The sequence below is a fragment of the Lagopus muta genome, chromosome 6, assembly GCF_023343835.1.
Source record: "Lagopus muta isolate bLagMut1 chromosome 6, bLagMut1 primary, whole genome shotgun sequence".
Classification (NCBI taxonomy): domain Eukaryota; kingdom Metazoa; phylum Chordata; class Aves; order Galliformes; family Phasianidae; genus Lagopus; species Lagopus muta.
This window is the reverse complement of record NC_064438.1, coordinates 37569709-37586088: the sequence shown is the minus strand read 5'-3', so window position 1 is coordinate 37586088 and position 16380 is coordinate 37569709. Positions and strand designations below refer to the sequence as shown.

General features: G+C 39.7%; 2 protein-coding genes across 4 annotated transcripts in view; one reads left to right on the top strand and one right to left on the bottom strand.

The window, feature by feature from the left end:
• Nucleotides 1-9763, top strand: part of ALDH6A1 (aldehyde dehydrogenase 6 family member A1) — a 45666-nt gene extending 35903 nt beyond the window's left edge. The window contains exons 2-11 of one of the 2 annotated variants that reach the window (XM_048947258.1): nt 725-800; nt 1505-1666; nt 2225-2303; nt 2856-3158; nt 3583-3704; nt 3947-4136; nt 4758-4939; nt 6284-6463; nt 6677-6775; nt 7082-9763. In XM_048947258.1, coding sequence (XP_048803215.1) covers nt 1553-1666; nt 2225-2303; nt 2856-3158; nt 3583-3704; nt 3947-4136; nt 4758-4939; nt 6284-6463; nt 6677-6775; nt 7082-7186 — 1374 coding nt within the window. In that variant the 5' untranslated portion in view covers nt 725-800; nt 1505-1552 and the 3' untranslated portion in view covers nt 7187-9763. The remainder of the gene's footprint in view (nt 1-724; nt 801-1504; nt 1667-2224; nt 2304-2855; nt 3159-3582; nt 3705-3946; nt 4137-4757; nt 4940-6283; nt 6464-6676; nt 6776-7081) is intronic. The other variant, XM_048947257.1, reaches the window with a different exon arrangement.
• Nucleotides 8280-16380, bottom strand: part of BBOF1 (basal body orientation factor 1) — an 11005-nt gene continuing 2904 nt past the window's right edge. The window contains exons 3-9 of one of the 2 annotated variants that reach the window (XM_048947261.1): nt 16225-16368; nt 15189-15269; nt 14749-14819; nt 14321-14465; nt 13408-13907; nt 11801-11905; nt 8280-11105 (exon numbers count right to left, since the gene is read on the bottom strand). In XM_048947261.1, the coding sequence (XP_048803218.1) occupies nt 11033-11105; nt 11801-11905; nt 13408-13907; nt 14321-14465; nt 14749-14819; nt 15189-15269; nt 16225-16368 (1119 nt within the window). In that variant the 3' untranslated portion in view covers nt 8280-11032. The remainder of the gene's footprint in view (nt 11106-11800; nt 11906-13407; nt 13908-14320; nt 14466-14748; nt 14820-15188; nt 15270-16224; nt 16369-16380) is intronic. The other variant, XM_048947262.1, reaches the window with a different exon arrangement.

Sequence of the window (16380 nt, the reverse complement as noted above, 5' to 3'; positions counted from 1 at the left end):
TATCCATTCTCCCCAAGTGAATGTTCTGTGGCAGCATGAAGCGTTTCTCACTTTCTCCAGGTTTCTTCATTACCTCTCAATATCAGTTACTAGTTTCCAGTCTCTTCACTTGTGCGGCCCCAGTTTTTCCTGCATGCTACAGCACTAACTGCATCTTCTACCCCTGCTTTTTCTTCTCCATACTTACCTGAGCTCCTTAACCAAAACTCTCATTTTTGTTTCTTCTGCATCTGAACTGAAAAGCTGTGCCCTCTGTGCTGCCTGCCATGACCATGGCTGTGAGCTCAGCAGCAACAGGTTCCCTGCTCTTGGCTGCAGAACCACTTGGGAAGCAGGAACAGGACAGCACTGTGCCTACAGCTATGAGCTGGGAGATGAACCAGCTTAGTGACTTGATGGGAAGGAAGCGTAGCGCAGTTTGCACCAAGTGAGCGGAATTCTTACAAAGGGAATTATTAATGGTTTTTTTTTTTAATATGTTTAGGAACTGCAGGGCTTTTGTGACTTAGTAATTGTAGTGACTGAGTAGATTAAAATAGTTCTGAACATAATTCTAGCAATGTATATCTTCTGTAATCGTTTTTAGACAGGGTTTTAACAATTTTAGTCTAAATTGAGGGAAAAAATGGAGTACAGGAATAAATGACAAAAGCTTGCACATAATAGGGCACATTGTTATGTGTGCACCTTCAGGCAAAGATCACTCACTGTCCTGTCTTCCACAGCCAACAACCAAACTGTTCATCGATGGGAAGTTTGTCGAGTCCAAGACCACAGAATGGATCGATATCCACAACCCAGTAAGTGAAATGGCTTCTGCTCATATACCCACAATTGGTTTGCAAGAGGGTGCTGTGATTTCCTTGAATCACTTGATGAAAGGGGGAAGTATGTGAAGTGTGTGTGCTTCTGGAGAAAGATCAGAGTTGGAGCTTAAGATGGATTTAGCGTTGTGTAATTGCTTCAGTTTCCTCTTCATGTTCACTGTCAGTGTTAGGGAAGTAATGACCTCTTTTATCTCCCTATGTAGTAAACCCCTGATCTCTAGAGGGAAAGCTGAAATCCTTCTTAACTATTTTTCACATAGAAAGGCTCTGTGAATGTGATGTCAAAATTTCAGAAAGCTTCCTTTCATCCTGCATGTATGCAGCCCGATATAATTTGATGCCAGCTGAATGTGAAGTCCTGATAAATTGCAAAATGTGTCAGACAAGTCACTGAAATTCCCACTTGGAAACCAGTACTGCATTTACACTTTTCTGTGTGCCTGATTTGAGAAGTGTAGACTGAAGATTTTCAGAACTACAAAATGCATAGAATTCCAGCTGTGGTCCAGGCCTCTCGGTGTGCACTAAGACAGCAGTCTCTTTTCTGTTTCCCCCTGAGAAGTACAGCTCCTTTTAGAATAAAGGTATTAAGTGTGTGGTGTGCAAGGACTGTTGAATGGTCGGCAAGGACAGCTGGAAAAAATTGAGTTTTGATACAATTTGTTTCTTTCCATCAGGCCACAAATGAAGTGGTTGCTCGTGTACCAAAAGCTACAACTAGTGAAATGGAGGCAGCTGTAACTTCTTGCAAAAAGGCTTTTTGGAACTGGTCAGAAACATCTGTTTTGAGTCGCCAGCAAATCTTCCTGCGTTACCAACAGCTCATCAAAGACAATCTGGTGAGACACTGCGGCTATGTGTGATGGCTGTTGCTGAATGCATTGCAGCTGACTGTGAACGAAATTGAGAGACTTAATCATTAACTGAGTTGTTAAGCTGTTGTTGCTGTAAGTGAGGAGCTGACAGAGTCACCATCATTGAGAGGTAGCAAAGCACTCTCCAGGCTGAAGCAGACACAGAAGCAGTACTTCTTAGGGAATATTATTCTGCATTTGTTTCTTTTACCAAAATACCACAGGAGGAGCTTGGTGGAGAATGTGCCAGTTGACAAAGACAAGTGAGAGAAGTGTATTTTTGGATTCCCCAGGTTTTTCTGTGTCTGTGTTGTGACACGTGAAAGCAATAGAATATAAGCCAGCCCACAGTTGTTTGTTGGTTTTGGTGTTTTTTTTACAATATCCCTTGTGTAGCTCATTGACTTCTTGTCCAGCCCTTGTCGGCTTTCCCAGGATCTATTCAGACCGTAATGTTCAGTAGATGTTAAACTTATCCCTGAGCCCTTCTTCATGGGCAGGCATTTTCCTAACATTCATAAACTTTGTGTTTTCCATTTTCAGAAAGAAATTTCAAAACTCATCACCTTTGAGCAAGGGAAGACCCTGGCTGACGCTGAGGGAGATGTGTTCCGAGGCCTCCGTAAGCTGCTGGCTCCGTCTGTTACAAAAGGGGCTTTCAGAACCCACAGGAAGGGAGGAATTCTCCTGAGCAACTGTTTGCTCTTGGAGTTTGTACATCTAGCTCCCCTCATAACTTCCTTCTGAAAAAGAAGGGCAGTTGTAACTCCAACTTGAGATGTTCCCTTAGGTAGAGTTCTTAAGTCACTTCCAAGTTGTTTGATCCTTTATTTTCCTAGGAGTGAGTACTGAATGCTGCAGAGAGATAGGAACTTCTCACTTGTGCTGAAATGTCTGAGGTTGAATCCCAGCTGGTACATTAAAACTACATCTGTACTACTTTTACTGGGGCTGTTGAATCTGTGCTTCTATCACAGTGGTGTATAGCGTACTCAGGAGAGAATCCATTCACAGTGAGCTCACAGTGCTTGGGAGAGCAGAGGGATTTTCTGGAGCACAATGAGTTTTAAGTCGTGGCTGGAAGAAGGACTTGGGTCAAGGTAGTGCTGAGAAGGGAGTATGGGGAGTGACCGTTAACAGATCACCCAGTGGCATGTTGCCCTTTCTGCTGCAGAGGTGGTTGAACACGCTTGCAGTGTGACATCTCTCATACTGGGAGAGACCATGCCCTCCATCACTAAAGACATGGACACTTGCACCTACCGTCTGCCTTTGGGTGTGTGTGCTGGCATTGCACCGTTCAATTTCCCAGCGATGATTCCTCTCTGGATGTTTCCCATGGCTATGGTTTGTGGAAACACATTCTTGATGAAACCTTCTGAGCGTGTGCCAGGTGCACTCATGTTCCTTGCCAAGCTGTTTCAAGATGCTGGTGCCCCAGATGGGACTCTGAATATCATCCATGGACAGCATGAAGGTAATAATAGCTCTTGTTGGATTGGAGTATGTATGCATTGTGGTGTGTGCTAGTGGAGGTGTTAGAGCTGTTTGAGCATCTGATCCTGCTGCTGTTAGAGAGGTTTGGAAAGACCTCTGTCTTAGCCCCTATCATATATGTGCAGAGCTCCTGAGATTTGACTGGCGGGCCCGTGTTTTGAGTACCTGGGGCTCAACGCATGAAAAGCCAGCAGAAATCCTGTTGTATGAGCCCTGGGGCAGAGCTCACATGATGAGAAGTTAGAGTGGAGAGACGCATGAGCAGGCAGCGGTGGAACTCAAATATTGGAGACAGATGCAAGAATTCTAACGAGAAGAAAGGTGCATAGATTAGCAGCATGGGGATGAGGACAGGGGGAAGCATTTTATACTACAGTGTATAATGTATTATTTCCTATTTGAAGCTGTGAACTTCATTTGTGACCATCCGGATATCAGAGCTATCAGCTTTGTGGGATCTAATCAGGCTGGCGAGTACATCTACGAAAGAGGATCCCGGAATGGCAAGAGAGTCCAGGCTAACATGGTAATGCCACTCAGTACAGCATGCAGCACCACACAGACAGACTTCCTCTGTCTGTACGTGCTTAAACAGACCACACTGTTCTGCAGCAGACACTGACTTTGCTACTGATAATTGCTTGATGAGGCTGACCTTCTTGCCATCCTGTAGGCAGCAAAGTCATAACTACTACACCGTGTTATTACCGAGCGCTAGGGAAGTGAGCGGGGCTGGTTAATGGAGTCTGTATGTGTTTTGTATTTTAGGGAGCAAAGAACCATGGTGTGGTGATGCCAGATGCCAATAAAGAGAACACCTTGAACCAGCTGGTTGGAGCTGCCTTTGGAGCAGCTGGCCAACGTTGTATGGCCCTGTCTACAGCAATTTTAGTGGGAGAAGCACAGAAATGGTTGCCAGAGTTGGTGGAAAGAGCCAAAAATCTACGTGTAAATGCAGGTACAGATTCTGATAATTTCTTATCAGCTACTTTGCTTCTGTAGAACTGTGGCTTTTTAGGTTGGTGTGTCTGCCATATTGTAATGTGTCTGTTGGAGCTGCTGGCTCTGTAGGCTTGATCCATAAGGATGGGAGCTAGCAGATTGTCTGGATTGGGACACAGAGCCCTAGACTTGGAGTTAGGAATATTTAGGAAGGAATGGCAGTACAACTGTGCTGCAAAATTTACAGGTTTGTTTTTAACTGGAACTTTGAGATTATGTCCCATATAGAACACAAACATTTTACATAGCAATCTCACTTACAGGTCCTTCCAATTTGTAGTAAGCATACAGTAAGAGGGAAAAATGGAAACAAGTACTTTTGAGATTGATATTAGAATTCTCCTGCTTTTCATTTGTTTCAAATAAAGGCTTGCATGGAGGAAAAGTTTTCTTCCCAGTGATTAAAACTATGCTTCTGACTTCTCTTGTTTGTTGATTATGTTTCTTAATGGTACAAATCTTTGCTCCGTGTCTCAGAAACACCAGAATTTTCCCATTTTTTCCTGCTAATGTAGTTACCTTCATTATGCCTAAGAAGAGGAACATTTAAAAGCTTTGCATCTCTGCCTCTCTGCAGGAGACCAGCCTGGAGCAGACCTAGGGCCTCTAATCAGTCCCCAGGCCAAGCAAAGGGTTTGCCACCTGATTCAGAAAGGAGTAGAAGAAGGTGCCAGTCTTCTTCTGGATGGACGTAATATCAAAGTGAAGGGCTATGAAAACGGCAATTTTGTTGGACCAACGATCCTTGCCAATGTCAAGGTGACTTAACAAAAACTGCTTGATGCTGTATGTTGCAGGATCATTTGAAAAATGGGTCAGCCAAATTGGTCAGTATTCAGGATTCACCACATAGAAATCTCATAAATAACTCAGTTTTCCCTTGCACAATTCCAATGAAGTGCTGGTTGTGTAATGTTGCTGTGGAGGTGATGGAAGAATTCCCAGGGACAGAACAATATTAATAAAATTACTGATATGAATAAAGTTAATAATCTTTTTTTGAATGTAGCCAGTTGGAAGAACACATGGACAGTTTGTAGTGTCAAATTAAATGTCCACTGAGCATTGTGTACTTTCTGTAGCAACGGCCAGCGGCAGATGCCTAAAGAAGATTATGACTAACAGCCAAACATGACATTTTCCTGTCTGCCCATTATACATTCCTACACTTTGCACATTCCTATTTATAGATATCAATATAATGCACAGCGTTCTCTATAGGAGAATATTTTTTTTACCAGGCACACATCTCAAGTCGGTTTTCATATCTAAGTTCTCCTTTTTAATGTTTATGCCATCAGCTGTAGTAGTTAATCACTGTTTAAGTATTAGATTCATTTTGGGCCCTCTGGTGTGATTCAAATGTGGCATACCAGTCTTGATAGTTCTGCTATTGTTGTATTCCTACGATTTTATGGATTAAATGCTGTTTATATATTTCCAGCTTTTAATCTGTTTCATAGTTTTCCTGCACTGTTTTCATTAAAGATCTTAAAATGTTTCACTTTCCTTTAATGCATTGTGAATAGTATTCAGAAGTAAAAGTTTCACTGAGTGTTTTTTATTTGTAGTTCTTTATATATGGTCAATATTAATAGTTCAATATTAACCACATACAGCTTACCTGTCAGGTGCCTATTTTGTAGTTTGTTGTGTTAGTTATTAATGATTAAAGTAATTCCTAACTGGTACTTCTGTGTTTGTCAGATACTGCTTATTATCAAGCATAAGTCCTGGGCACTGAGTTTCAGAGAACTGCAGGTTATCAGCAAGATATGAAGTAAACTATCCTGAATTAATCCTGGCTTTAATCAGCTTTGAGCAAAGAGTAGACCTGTAACTCATGTTAGGCAGGCAGTAAAAGCAGAAAGTACTTTAGCAATTACAAATTGTACCCTCCTTAGTAGATAGGTGGCAGGGCATGGGAAATAGTGGAATGACAACCAGGACTGAAGGCAATGGAATATGATGGGTGATTCTAGGGATACCCTGAGCTTGAGCACTTGATGTGTTTATATCCTCTTTCCTAGGATATTTGATATATTATATCCTATTTATTATATTCAATATCCAGTCTGCTTTTTCTGTTGTTTGTCTTGGCAGCCAAACATGACTTGTTACAAGGAGGAAATCTTTGGACCTGTCTTAGTGGTTCTGGAAGCAGACACTTTGGATGATGCAATTGAGATGGTGAACAATAACCCCTATGGAAATGGAACTGCAATCTTCACCACCAATGGAGCCACAGCTCGGAAGTATTCTCACTTAGTAGATGTGGGGCAGGTATGTTCAAGCCAGAATTATTGCTACTGATATTCACTCACCATTTGTGGTAAATAGCCATCCAGCTACAGCAACAACTAATCGCTGACTACTCAGCCAACACTGCCCAGCTTCAGATTAAAAGATACAGAATATTGCCATTTTTGGAGAGTGCTCTGCAATCTGCTGTTTTTTTTATCTTGTGAGTAATATGGTGGCTATCTTTTGCTTTAGGTGGGTGTCAATGTTCCAATTCCAGTACCTCTGCCCATGTTCTCTTTCACTGGTTCTCGTGCTTCTTTCAGAGGAGATACAAATTTCTATGGCAAACAGGTAACTTGCCAAATTTCAGATTACTTTCTTAGGTTGATCTGAGGAAAATCACATTAGCAATGGCAATTGGAAAATAGTCATCAAATCTCCCCTTACTGGGGGGAGATTTGAGAAGGGAGCAGGAACTAAAATAGCAAGCTTTCCCATAGGGCCAGAATCTTTGGGGAACTGTTGAAAGGAATAAGTTGACAGGAATTGTTCCCATGTAGGAAAACACAGTGCACTGTAGCTGCTTGCTACACCTGTGGCACAGATATGAAGAATTCCTAAGGCCAAATATCTGATCTTTGCATCTCTTTCCCCCAGGGAGTGCAGTTCTACACACAGCTGAAAACTATCATTTCTCAATGGAAAGAGGAAGATGCCACTGTTACCAAGCCTGCTGTGGTTATGCCAACTATGGGGAACTAAATCAGCCTTTGAAGATGCTGTCTCTGGTGCCCCTCTCTTTCCATGTTGCGATTGTCCTGACTATCATGGTTTCCCTGGGAATAAATAGAAAACTTCATTTTCTAAGGGCCTCTTTTTCTATGTAGATCAGGCAAGTTTAAAATGCACAGTCTGGGTTTTCTGTTGCTGTGATTGTTTTTGTATAACTACAAGGAAGAAACTATCCTATCTAATTGAAAGGGAAAATGGATGGGCTTTACTTTGTGTTTCTTTCTAGACCTTCTGAACATGAACATTATTCTGCTTTTGGCTTCAATACTTCTAGCCTTAGCGATTCACTACTACATCTTGTAGCAGTTTTCTTTACCACTTTCTTACATGTTGAGATTGTGAGCTCACCATACTCAGATGAGTATTCACTTTGAGTGATGTGACTGGGCCACTTTGGACGTGTCACAGAAGTGACTTCTACGTACAATGAAGACAGTAAGTTTTGGAGTTGAAACTGTCAGTCTTTGGTCAATTGAGGAATTCCCAAAATACCTGGGAAATATCTTTCTAAGGATTTTTTGGGGAAGCGCATTTGATCACTTGTCTAAGGATAAAATAAATACCTGCATTGCATAGTAACCTTCACTGTGCCTCTTACAGCTGGAAATTGTTCCTGTTGTGCACATGGCTTGCATTCTCCAGCTTACTATCAGTTCCGTTATACCTGGAAGTTGGTTGGTGCCTTTTTACTAACAGTAATGTGCCTGTAGATCCTTTAAGATAGTGGAACTATGGAAGCAGAAACATGTGTGTATGTCTTGCATCATAAGATCATGTCAGTCTAGTTGGTAGGAAGAATAGGTAAACAGGTCAGTAGGAGGAAACACATGATTTAATCACAAAGCAATTAGGCCTGTTCTGTGTGTTTTCCTGAATATAAATGTATTTTTTTGTGTGTGTTTGATCAACTCTGTCACATTTGCTCAAACACAGTCATGTCCTCTAGGGACTGCAGATCTCAGTGCTAGAGATGGGTAAGTCTTGCTATACCCTGTTCTTATACATGCATTTGGAGCTGGATAGCCTATATTTTTATTCTTGCTTCCTAGAAGATGAAGCCATGGGGGGGGGGGGGGGGGGGGGGGAGGGAAGGGGAAAATCTGCAGGGACTTCATTCAAATACCCATGGAAAATGATACTATTCTAAATGATTGTAATCATTACTTGTTCTGATTAAAAAAATCTGAATGTGAAGACTCTGTATCCTGCCTTCTGATAAAGATACAACATAACACATGATTATTAGAGTAACTACTGTTGATCCACTAATGTTTCTATCTTATTTTGTTGGTTTTTTTTTTTCCTTCTGCTATACTCTAGAGGGAAAATTCTCACCTTGCAATTTGATTATGAATTAAAAATTTGCTAATCACTGCAGAAAGTGATTGCTCCTTGATAAGATATTCTATAGGTGTTCTGTTGACTATATTACCCTCTTTGCAGAGGCTGGTACATCAATTTCTTTTGTAACTTCTGTATAAATCCTTTTTTTTTTAAAAACAAAAACAAAAAAAACCAGTATTTCAAGAACTTCTGCAGTCATTTCCTCATACAGCATTCCAAGGAATGCCTTGGTTCTATTTCCACATATCTATTGTATGATTGCAAAAAGCTCTTAAGCTCCATACACTTGACTTTATTGCAAACTGAAAATGCATCTTTAATCAAGTTACCACCCCAGTGCTGCATTCAGCAGGTAAGAGATGTAGAATTGCAGCTTTGCTCACAAGGTAACTCGCAAAGTGAAAATTGCAGATGAGTCTGTAAGTGCAGTGGAAGTTGTTCCTGCTGATGCCATGCGTACCGCTGCCTTACTCTACCCGTAGTGTTAACATCTGAGTACATGGAAGGATTACTGCACAACATGACGACTCATAATTCAGCCTGCTGTGTAATGAATATCTGGTTGGAAGAAATATTTTCTGTGCTGAAAAGATAAAATATTCTAGGTAAATCACTAATAACACCTTGACATTCATTCATGTATCTGGGAAAGGAATATAAAGTAATAATCTGTACTACAGTCTACAGTCATTTGCATTCGAATCACTGATTTTCTTCCCAATCAGTATTGCTATTCTGACTTTTCTGTTCAAAGCACAACCTCTTTCTTTCATAAATTCTGAGATTTACTTTGATAGCAAAATTAGTCTTTATTACAAAGCTTGCCTGCTGGATGGAGATCTGCAGGAGTCACTGCACTTCTTCCACACTTGTGTGCAAATTCATTTTCTGATCATCTGCATTTCCCACAGCATTTTGAAATCAGATTATTTTAAGTGTATCAGGAATACAAATTTTTTATCTGCCTTTTTAGTTAATTAAACATCTTTTTAGATCAAGCTGCAGATTCTTGCTGATCATGATGTACATGCTCCATCTCATCTCACTGCTATTATGGCTTTTCACCCGCCTGTTTGTTATCCTTTTTAATTACCATATGCTATACAAGCTAAAGAATATCTTCTGTATTATACAAAAGTGTAATCTCACTATGAAGGATTTCAAATTTCTGCAGTCTCTATTAAAACACAATTTTATAGTCAACCCCTGGTTTTTGGCTTGTTTTTGTTTTTTTGGCCTGGAGGACATTGCAGTCTAGATTCTCAAAACTGTTTAACAGTGTAAGTCCTAAAAAAATATACATTTCAATAGTTTAACCATATTTGAGAACTGGGCTCTGCAACTTCTGCTTCTGTTTTCCCTGTCTGTATAAAAAAAGCCACCAGTCACTTCCACACCTGTTCCTGGAAGCGGCAGTCAGCCTCTTAGAAGCTCTCTCATCTTCCCATAAAAATCCCTCCATGGATTCTTTATGAATGTTATCTGCTCATCTGGTTCCTGAGCTTTAGGTTTTTAGTTGTGAGTGTTTGACTGCCTCATATCTGACATAGTACTCCATGATAACACAGTAGAACTCCATTCATTTCTTCAGGATAAATTGATTTTGCTTGCCTTAGAGTATTATAAACAGCTGCATATCGCATCTGAGTCTGTCTCTGAAAACCAGGCATATGAATGCTTACAGCAATTAGACAGATAAATTTGACAGAAAAACACATTTCACCAGAGATGTAATGACAGAAAGATCTGCACAATAGAAAGGTGCTATAATGGAAAGGAAGAAGATTGCTTACGTGTATCAGAAGACTCCAGATTCACAGGGGAAAGCTTCACCAAGGAGGAATCTCCATAAAGAGATCCTTCCCCAGCAGCAGTCAGCCTTGAAATGAGGTCTCAGAGAGGTGCAGCCAGGCTCCACCCCTTCTGGTCACACAGCTGAATTGCCTTCACCTGTGCCCCCAGGGCTGACCGGGTTCTTTCCCCAGGTGCTCAATCAGAGGTTCAGGCTGTGACTCAGCAGTTCCTGTACATCACTCCCCACACCTAACACCTTTAAGTGATCCTATACTGAATACAAAATCAGCTTAATATATTTTGTCATTTAATCAAAACTCTCTGTTCTAGATGAAAATATGTCTCTCTGTACAACTGTAGCCTTTCGCTTTTTTTTTTCCTCTAAAAATACTAAAGCTGCTTTTTTGATAAGAAGAAGCTTTAAGATAGCACGAGATTTTTATTTTCTTGTGTTTGTCATGAAAAGCTGAGTTGACCCCCTACTAAAAGATCACTACGACTAGAAATATAAAAGTAAGTAACAAATTCCTCACTTGTCACACATACATTTCTTTGTATACATCTGTCTACACCAATACAGATCTTCAGATAAACTATTTTGAAAGGAGGAGGGATGACAAAGAGAATTACATTATCAGAACTGTGGAGATGTTAAACAGTGTAGTAAAATTTAGTGTCTTACCCAGCTATACTTTCTTTGTTAGCATCAGCAGGAGCTGGAGTTGAAGTAGCCAGATCTCTCCTGTATTTCCTGTGAGGAGGAAACAACAGCAAAGTTATTGTCATCTGAGGGTGATGTAAACTCAACTAGATTTCTAATCCCATAGCAAACTCCTTGTTTTCTAAAAAGAGTAGCAAGCCAGAAATGTCAGGACACTATTGGGTTATTGCAATGCACTATCTGAAATCAGCTATATAAATCAAACATACTATTGAATTCTGTATTTTGTGGCAAAATAATTACAATTGAAAGTGAATGAGAAGAGTACAAAGCAGGCATTGTACAGGCTGTGGTCAGTGCTACTGTGCACTGTTTCTGCCCTTCAGTTATCTCTGGCTTTACAAATATAGGGTTGACTATTTCATGTTTGATGTTAGCAGAGGTCCAGATAATCCTCTTTATCACTGTGAAGACTATCCATGACTGACCACAATAATAGTTATTTGGGAATCAGGAAAGAAATGGACCAATGGCCTGATCAATTCCTTCAGTAGATATACCAGAACTGTGTTTAATTTTTTGTTTTTTTTTTAGAGGAAGAAAAGTGCACATCCAAAATTGGTATATAACACCTCTTTCATGAGGTTAAAACATCTTACACCAAGTCACACAGTTAGCTAGATTCTTCTGGTAGATGCAGAATCTCCTCTGCTCTGGAGTTTATCAGCCAAGCTTCTGTAACAGAGAAAGCTCTGTATTCACCTACTGAAGAAACAGAATATTACCATAGATTTGTGTCATTCATTTTGGCAAAAAGTAATCTCAGGACACGCTCTTTTTGTTCCCATGTCAACTCACTGATATCTACTTTTTTAAACTGGGTGTTTTCCCTGAAAAACACAGAAAAGATCAATGGATTAGGAGAAAATGACAAAGGCATTTCTCTCACTCTGTATGTGTAGATATATGATATATAGATATATGATATGTAGATACAGATATATCATATGATTCTGTATGTGTAGAAAGTGTTTTACATTGCAATTGGTAAGCTATTCATAGCATGTAAGTTCAAAAGATAAATTTGTCTACTGTCTTTCTAATTTCTAAATCTGTGGCTGTCTAAATAAGTAGAATAATAATAATAAAAAAACAAACACACCACTATTTCTGTTATACAGTTATTGATTATAAATACCAGGAGGGAGGAGGCTAGTACTGATATGTATTAATTTCAAGTACATTGTCCTTTCCTTACTTTGTCATTGTTCGCACAGAGGAGAGTTAACATGTAACCAACTTTTATCCTCAATTTCAGTCTTCCCCTTCTCTTCTTTCCAAGGGAAACTTCCTTAGATCTCTGTGAACTACTTTCCCCTCTGATTTTTGAATTCTGTATCATTGCTGTGATAAGCTGAACGCTGCATTCTAATTGATTGCACGTCAGTGAGTTACTCATTCAACGGTTGGTGCATACTAAGCAAACATTTTATTTGGGAGTAGTATAATCATGGTCTCTCACCAAAGCTGGATGCAAACAACAGCTGTACTGGTCCCTAATTCTATGGCTTAAAGCACATAGATATTGCTGTAGTTTGTAGCAGGAGGTTAGAGATCTATAAAACTGGCTACTGTGGCATGTGTCGCCTCAATTTAAACTAAGCTGCATCCTAATACAAATTCTTAGATGCTTATAAATCAGATTTTGGTTTATTTATTTTCAGACATAATCCTGTCAATCAGTACTACAGTGCATATGATCTTCATACTGATCTTATTGTATTTTTCATGCAGTAGCTTGCTTTATAGATTATTGTGAAGCTTGAAGAAAACAAGCTCTGAAACTACAATGCAAAGCCGAGAACCTCTGACAAATGAACAAACAGTTGAACAGGGAGTACATGCCATCTACTGGTTGCTTCAGTTAAAACTGCCAGCAGGGTACTAAGGAGCTATTAAGATTGTAACAACGTAATTTTTAGGCTTCAGTGTTGATAAGTAACCGTGGAGAGAGAGAAGAGCGTTGTGAGAATGATGCCTGTATGACCTGCAAAGACCGGAGATGCAACAATAACTATTAAGAAGAAACTGCAGAAGTACATCTATACTGAAAATTCAGTATTAACTTCCGTAGCACATTGTGGAATATGGAAAGGTCACTTTTGAGCCTGTATTCAATCTAATCCATTGAAATAATGACAGAAAGTGTAGTTAGGCACCCAGAAAGCCATTGTTAATTGATAGGATGTTACACCTCATAGTTATTCTCATTACAGCAGCGTCCACAAGTATTCCAAATCTAGACAATATAATGACAAAGATTTTGGGGTTTTGTTGAAATTTTTTAAGGTACAGTAGGAAGATAGGCACTAGTTTTTGATGTTAAAAATACCAGTAGCATTTCTCTGCTTCTTCTAGGTCTCTGTACACACTATTTGTGCTGTTCACGTTGCTATTAAATGTTTTGATTTTGGGAAACTCTTCCTTCCCTGCACACGCCTCCATCATTTTCCTGTAATAAACAGCCTGGGCCATTTCCTTATAGTGTTTTCTACTGGCTATGATCTCCCTCTTCACATGTTCCAGAGCATCCAGGAAGAACCTTTCCACTTCAGTCCTCTCATTTAAGATATTCCGAGCTAGTTTCTTCACTCGGTTCATCTCCTGATCCTTCATTTCTAGCAGGTGCTGCAGTTTCTTGATCTCGACCATGCTAGCCTGGTTTTCTATCAGTGCCTGATGCTGTGTTTTTTGAGTCTTTGTCTCAAATTCCTTAGTCTTGTGACATAAGGCCATCTCCAGTTTTTCCACTTTATGTTGCAGATCTCCTATCTGTGCTTTCTGCTTGTTGATCTGTAGGATCTTTTCTCTCATCAAACTCTCAGTGATTTCCTGAAAGATTAGAAGAAGAAATTACTTGGGCTTTTGTTTTGCACCAAACTTGGAGTTTTTTCTTTTCCCCCAGCAGTGACAGTGTAGTCAAGATGCTGGCACCTTCATACTGGAGAGTGAATATTTCTTTGGGGTCAGGTTCTTGTTTGCAACAGAAGCCAAATGAAGGTTTGATGAGTAGTGTGCACTACAGAAAGACCTATTCTTGGACCATTATGGGAGAACCTCCCTTCAGTCTCCTCCATCATTAAGACGGAATCAGTGCTCTTCTTTCTTCAGCTAACTCTGAGTTCATAGCTGCAAACAGGTCTGGCTGTGAAGAAGTTATTCTCAGTACACTTACATCTGTTTCCAGGACTTCAAGGACCCCTTTCTGGAGGGGAATGAAACAGAACTAAAACCAGAACAGAAACCTTTTCCTGTGACAGAAGAATTTTATCCTCCTCTAACTTCTGTTTCATTTTCTGCAACTCCGTTGCCTCCTTCAGGTGAGAAGATGAAGCACCATGAAGATGAATGTTCTCTTTAAAAACTTGTCTCTCAACGCTGTTCAGCTGCCTGGACAGAGTGAAACAAAATCCATGAACGTTAATCATAAACTTTCATACTTTTTTTTAATATTAAAATCATTACTTCATCATCCTAATTTCCAAATTAAGCCTTATAGCTTAAATGCGAGTGTTGCCATCATCTTGACATTTAAAATTAGAAAAACAGCCTCAGTCATCATTGATTTTGCCCTTCAAGGTCCATGCAGTAACATGGAAAAAAACAGCTCTTCAAAACACAGCACTAAAATGGTTTAGTAAAGTAGAAAGCAGAAAATGCAAGAGTTTCTTACAAAACAGCTTCATGTCGAGCAGCCTCTCTTGTCATCATTATCTTCTTCTCAGCATCTTCTTCTAGTCTCTTCTGAAAGAGAGAAAAGCCGGTTCAAACTTTGCTTGAGGCCCTTGGAACTGAAGCTTAAAACCTGTTACAGTGTAAATTCTAAAATCCTACACAAGTTTCAGTAGCACAGCTTCTTACTAATGAAAAAAGAATGAACTTCCACGGGCACTTAAGTTCCTGATAGCAGTGGAGAATAATGCCTCTCTGGGACCATGACATCCTATGCCTTTCCTTTGAAAGCTGCACCTACCCTTCATCTCAGTCATCATACTTACACTGACATGAGGAACTGTAAACTGCTGAGAAAGGAGCTGTCAGAAATAAAGCCAGAATAAGCAGTGGGAGAAATCATTCTAATGAAAGTTCATTTCATTGCCTGTCAGCTTTTACCTTCTCTTCAAGAAACCTCCTCTCCAGTCGCACAACCTCTTCCTGATGTCTCCTGTTTGAGATCTTGATATTCTTCTTTAGCTGTGATAAAAAAAGTAAACCTCTGTAATACCAGTGTTTTAATTTCAGCCTCATAATTAAAAAATGCAGATGCAACAACTGAAGGAGGTACTTGGTACTCTTTCCTGGTGCTACACCACCATCCTCATCAGATCTTCCCACAATCTCTAAAATTCATTTAAATCTGACTTTTGGTGCTGTTCTGCTTATTCCTCATAGTTCACTTTTGCCTGTATTTTCATATCAGTCAGTCACTCACACACATGATCTATCATTCTGTTTCATGCTTAGTCTTAGGAATCTAGTTTGCCTATTCATTCAGCCATCAAGACTATTTAAAATCCAATGCCTCGAGCATTCTTAGAAAAATGCATGAATAACTTTACTGAATGTCTTTGTTTAAAAGCAGCTACATATTAACAAACCAAATGCCACTGAGCGATCATTTTTCTCCATAGAAAACATGTTGTTTTGTTTCCAAGACCTGCATTGTAGCTGGAAAAAAAATGAGGTGAGCTGAAGAACAGGAAGACAACTCAAGTTGTTTGAGGCACCCGTTGGATCTCCTCAGTCAGCGGAGATGCTTGCTATCTCGGCTGAAATGCGTTACAGTTAATGCCACTACTTAATATGTGTAGCATAGATTCAAAACATGTACTAAATCCTCTGCTGCATCCATATATGTGCTTGTATGATTCCACATTGATTTTGTTAAAAATAAATAAAAATTAAAAACAAGCAAACAAACAAACAAACACAACACCCTACAGCACTGGCCCATTGCAGATGCAATTTCTGGCTATGGAATTTGCTTTTTACAGACTTAGTGCTTTTCCTCAGACTCTGTAAACTGCTGAAAGAAAACAGCCTAGTAGATCAGTTGTGTCTGTTCTCCACTCCCAAGCTCTGTTACCATAAAGCAAGAAAGGTTGCTTTTTTAGTACGTGTTACAAACCCATCTTTACGACAAACTTACATCTTCCAGCTCTTCCTCCATAGCTGCTTTCTCCCTGTGGAATTCCTTTATTAAATTCAATTCTACTTGAATTTGGCTGATTTCTCCAACTTTTTTCTGAAATTTCTCTTCCAGTTCTTTTATTTGTTGGGTATAATAGTCTTCCTGCAATTCAGA